This window comes from Lactuca serriola, chromosome 4, assembly GCF_051521515.1.
Source record: "Lactuca serriola cultivar US96UC23 chromosome 4, Lser_US96UC23_V15, whole genome shotgun sequence".
NCBI classification, from domain to species: Eukaryota; Viridiplantae; Streptophyta; class Magnoliopsida; order Asterales; family Asteraceae; genus Lactuca; species Lactuca serriola.
Window position 1 is genome coordinate 221,531,092 of NC_136411.1, and position 4,891 is coordinate 221,535,982.

A 4,891-nucleotide genomic window follows, 5' to 3' on the forward strand; every position below is an offset into this window, starting at 1 on the left:
TGGGCCTCTTAAGCCCACCATAATACGATTAAGCACATTAGGGTTTTCTTTAAGCCCATTAGGCTACATTGAGCCCATTAGGGTTTCAATCACCTCAAACGGATCAAACTCACAAGGCAAGCACACCGCCACCCGACATGGCAGCCGGTGGCGGCATCCACCGCCCTAAGGTGGTGGTTTGAGTTTCTTTCTCATTATTCCATTTCCAGTTACGTTTTACAATGCTAAAACTCGAAATAAACACGCACACTAAACAACATAAACACACACACAACCACCCTATGGTGGCCGGTGGTGGTAGAAGGTGGCAGCCACCATGGTGGTTCCGGCCGATAGAAACTCTGAAATCACGATACGCAACACCAATACTCGACATTTACGCCCAAACAAACGTTGCCCCCACCACCTGGTGACGAACGATGAAGGCAACGTCGACACTAGCGGCATAGTGATGGCTATCGGCGATTAACAGCAGCAACTGAAGCCTAGAGCCCGGCGTCACCCATGTATTCGACGGAGACGAGTAGCGTCGACGCCTACGGGGTTAAGACACAACGCCTGACGAAGAGACGTCGGAAAGCAGGAGGATGGCGGCCACAACATCTCCGATTTCCAGTCGATACCGCTTCATTTGACCGCTCTTGATGGTTCTTCTTCGGTTACGCGCGTCGCCCGACAATGGCGATGAAGCTCTGATGGTGAAGAGGCAGGTGGCGCGACGACGGCGGCTGGAGAAGGGGAGTAGTGAAGGTGGCGGCTGATGGTTTGCTCTAGGGTTAGGGTTAGCATGGTGAAGCAACGGGTTTAATACCTGATCATATAAAATTTTTGCCCCATGTACACCTTTGGTCCCTCCTTCCCAATCTCTTTTCAAATTAAGTCAATATTTTACCCTTTAAACCCCATCTTCTGAAATCCTTACAAATAAGATCCAAAATTTACCAATCTGCCCTTAAGCTTCCAAAATCTCTTCAATTAAGTCCCAATAAATCACCAATTAGTCCTTGCCTTCATAAATATTTATAAATTAGATCCAGATTTTACACTTTTAACCTCCATCTTCTAAACTTGTGACAATTAGCTCCTCGAGATCATCCTTTGATATATAATTATTTATTTTAGGGCTACCATTTGTTCATTAATTTATTTATTTATCTAATAAATAAACAGGGTGTTACACCGATAGTGGGAGGAAGAAGGTATCCTGGATCGACGAATTTGGAAGAGCTGAAGGGCTTTGCTGCCGGCAGGGATGGATGCGGTGACGTCGTTGGCGGAGGGTAGTGGCCAACTGGTTGCAGTTCAAAGATGTGGAATCAACAAGAGGTATCGTGTGAAGTAGAAAGAGAAGAGGGAACGCGTAGGGCAAAATTGGTAGATGCGTTCTTTTTTCTTTAATTAACATATTTACCAAATTGCCCCTGATATTTATAACTAAAAAAAGAAAATCGAATTTCACCAATAGAATTCCAATGAAATGAATTTTTTTTGATTTCCATTGGTAAAACGTCGGTAATTTGTAACAGATTACCAACAGAATTGTATTGTGTTGCTAAACCGTCGGAAAACCGTCACTAACATGCATATAAATAATTTTGCTTAATTTGTTGGAAATCCGTCGGTATTCCGTCTCTGATTCCGATGAATTTTTCTGTCGCTAAAAATGTGTGTTGGTAATACCCTCTTTGCTTAGTAGTATATGTATTTGTCATTATTGGCCTAATGTGTATTCGGCCCACAGTGTTTTGTTAGATCAGCCCATCCTTTGATTGTGACCTATTTATATTGTGAATTTGTGATTAATGAGAAAGGAGGATTGTGTGGGAAAATAATCTAATAACAATAAAGAATATTAAATGTGAAGTGTATAGTATGTATGGTTCGTATGTCGCTTTCATGATAATTGATAAACCCAACTGTTGTCACGATTATTGGTATCTCTTTAGACGATGCAAATAATCTAGAGATGAGGGATGAAGAGACACTCATTATCGGGAAACATAAAGAAGAAGACAAGAAGTTCTATCAGTACTTTGTTAAATTATAAAAAAATATACAAGTGGCCACCAGAATCTCTTAAATTAAAAAAAAAATAGAATAACTAAGTTATAAAAGAATATACATAATATATTTGGAACAATGTGTGAATCTTTAGCAGACAATTACATACATATATAGTTTATTGCGTATACACATACATGTATATAATAATAATAATAATAATAATAATAATAATAATACAAAATGATAATGTAATACTGTATTACAATTATAATGTAATACTGTATTTAACAAATTGATCATATGTTAATAATACAAAATGGCTCACAACAATAATAATAATAATAATAATAATAATAATAATAATAATAATTTTTATTCTAGTACATCTTTCTAGAAATATTTGTTATGAAAACAAAATCATAAAAAACAGACACAAGATATAGATTAATTAAAAGTAGATAAATTAAAGAACTTATATAAAATAGGGTAAATGAGATTTTTACACCATAAGTGCACACAAATTTTATATATACATATACAGATACATAAATTACAAGTTTTTCAAATATAAATAAATTATTTATTCCATAAATGAAGATTAATATGACTTTTAGAAGAAAAAAAACAATTATTCTTCTATAAATGTTGTGGATTTAAGCTCGAATGCCATCAGTAACCTGAGAGAGATTGAATTCATGATCAATGTGTTTACGAGCAACATGAAATTGTGCAACATAATTGTATGATGCTTTCCATGAGATCTTCGGTGGTTCGTTCAAAAAAGCCCACTTACTACTAATCCACCTACATAACAAAAGTAAAATCCCAAAATTAACATCAGTATATGCTAAATTTACAGTTAGTTAATAATTCTTATTCGTAAAAGATTTCTCATGTATGAACTATAAAATGATTAAAATAAAAAATCAAAATAAAAACAAACCAGCCATGTTTCTTCAAAAGTGGTTCCATATTTTCTTCTTCATTTACATCAAGACTTGTAGGATGAGGCTCACTCCCCTGAGACACTACTTTCTATTAAAATATAACAAAAATCATAATTAAACGAGAAACATATAAATTTAACATATTTTATAGTTTGCACCCTTTTAGTTTATGGGTTTTCATTTTTACTACATGAGTTGCTAGGCCTTACTTTTTAACCCAATGATACCAATTGAGTTAATAACATGAGGGTTTGACGTAAAATTTAAGAGAATATGAATTGTGGTATGTTATCACTTTCACTTCTAACACAAGAATTACTAGATCTTGTTAGAAAAACCTCATATTTTATAAGTTTTCACTTTTACCACAAGTATTAATAGGTCTTGTTAGATGGATCTTTACTAGGGGAACATTATAACTTTCCTTTCTCAAGATTTTTTTTGGCAACTATAGTACAAATTTGAAGTTTATTTTCTATGTTGTTTTGAAATAACCAACATACTAATAGAAAATAGTGCAATAATCATTATAAATAAAAAAAATCACAAAAAAAGCCATTGTAGTTGACACTTATCTTAGTTACTTCCTATAAACAAAGGGGTGCTCTTTGTAATTCTCTAATTATTATGTTGATTATTTTTTAAAAAAATGAAAGTTTTAATACACACCTTATTATCTTCCTTTGAGAGTCTATAAGAAGCTTTAAGAAAGAAAAGTTCTTCCTCTTCCAACTTCTTCAACCTCCAAAAAGCAGAAATATCTTCTTTCGTTAAAGATCTGTTCCTTGCTACAGTTAAAACCCAAAAGAAAAAACAAAAACTCAATAAAAATCAAAGAAAGTAAAACAGGTTTCTTTCAAGATAATCTTTGGATTCGAGTAATAAATACTTCACCTTTCAACTACATGGCATATTTATGATAAAATTTCATCCATTGATAAATATATATAAGTACATATGATCTAAATAGTTAAAAGAGAATGAAAACATATATACCAGATTCAAGATCACGAAGAGGTGAGTCCCAACCTGCCATAAGAGAACCCATTTCCTTCAAAATACTAGTTTGAGTGGTGATGGTATATATAGTGCAACTTGATGATAGTTCATAAACGCACACAAAGCTTTTATGCATCAAAATGGGTGATAAATGGTTTACTTATTGATGTTGACATTAATTTATATATCATGGTTGTTTTAAGATTCTTATATATTACGTCAACGAAGGTTGCACTGAAATTGCGCAATTTTATATAAAGCCATGGAATCAAGATTTATGAATTATCCAAAGTGACAAAAAAGAAACTTTTTTTTCACGTCTTGTATCATATTTCCTTTCAAGATGATCAAAACTTTTATACAAGGTCACGATGATTTAATGTTAAACTATGATTGTATTTGGTGTGCCAAAGCTAGCTTATTTTTTGAGTTTTTTTAAGTTGTCATATTTGATAAGTCAAAAAATAACTTATAAGCTAGTTTTTAAAAAGCTACATAGACTAGCTTTTTAAAAAGTTTTTTAAAAAATTTCCAAATATACCCCTTAATTAATTATAAAAACATATTCTTTTAAATGCTATTTTATGTTATTTTATATTTTTCAGCTATTTTTACCAAACGTTATTTTCAATCAGCTAACTTTTTATCTATCAGCTAGCTGTTTAGGTAACGGCTAGCTTTTCAGCTAGTACACCAAACATAACCAATAACTCATACAACTAAAAACAAAGTCTTTCGTATTTATCCAAAAGTTAAGAAAATCGAAAAGATAAGTAAGGTTTTGGGAATATATTTAAAGAACAAATGACTTCAATAGTTAAAGTTGTAGAGATTTATTAAATTGTTGTTTATTTGATAGGAATATATTTAATCAATGTTCAAAAACAACAAATACACCAAAATATTATAATAAATAAAGTAATCTTCATAAATATCAATTA

The 4,891-nt window shown here is 32.4% G+C and overlaps 1 protein-coding gene across 2 annotated transcripts; it reads right to left on the minus strand.

The window, feature by feature from the left end:
- Positions 1-2,459: 2,459 nt before the first annotated feature.
- Positions 2,460-4,104, minus strand: LOC145103305 (uncharacterized). Of its 2 annotated transcripts, none has more exons than XM_079040861.1 (4): positions 3,948-4,104; positions 3,621-3,739; positions 2,948-3,024; positions 2,460-2,808 (listed from the first exon to the last, which is right to left on the minus strand). In XM_079040861.1, exons 1-4 carry the CDS (start codon positions 4,084-4,086, stop codon positions 2,658-2,660), a joined length of 486 nt encoding a protein of 161 aa, XP_078896987.1. In that variant the 5' UTR covers positions 4,087-4,104; the 3' UTR covers positions 2,460-2,657. The 2 variants fall into 2 exon arrangements, with proteins under 2 accessions (XP_078896987.1, XP_078896986.1); XM_079040860.1 differs by having other exon boundaries at positions 2,948-3,039.
- Positions 4,105-4,891: the final 787 nt, after the last annotated feature.

Coding starts and splice junctions, on each gene's coding strand:
- LOC145103305 (XM_079040860.1), bottom strand. CDS start 4,086: ATGCATAAAAGCTTTGTGTGCGTTTATGAACTATCATCAAGTTGCACT. Junction 3,740..3,947: donor TCTTCGTGATCTTGAATCTG/GTATATATGTTT, acceptor TTTTAACTGTAG/CAAGGAACAGATCTTTAACG. Junction 2,809..2,947: donor CTTTTGAAGAAACATGGCTG/GTTTGTTTTTAT, acceptor TTTGTTATGTAG/GTGGATTAGTAGTAAGTGGG.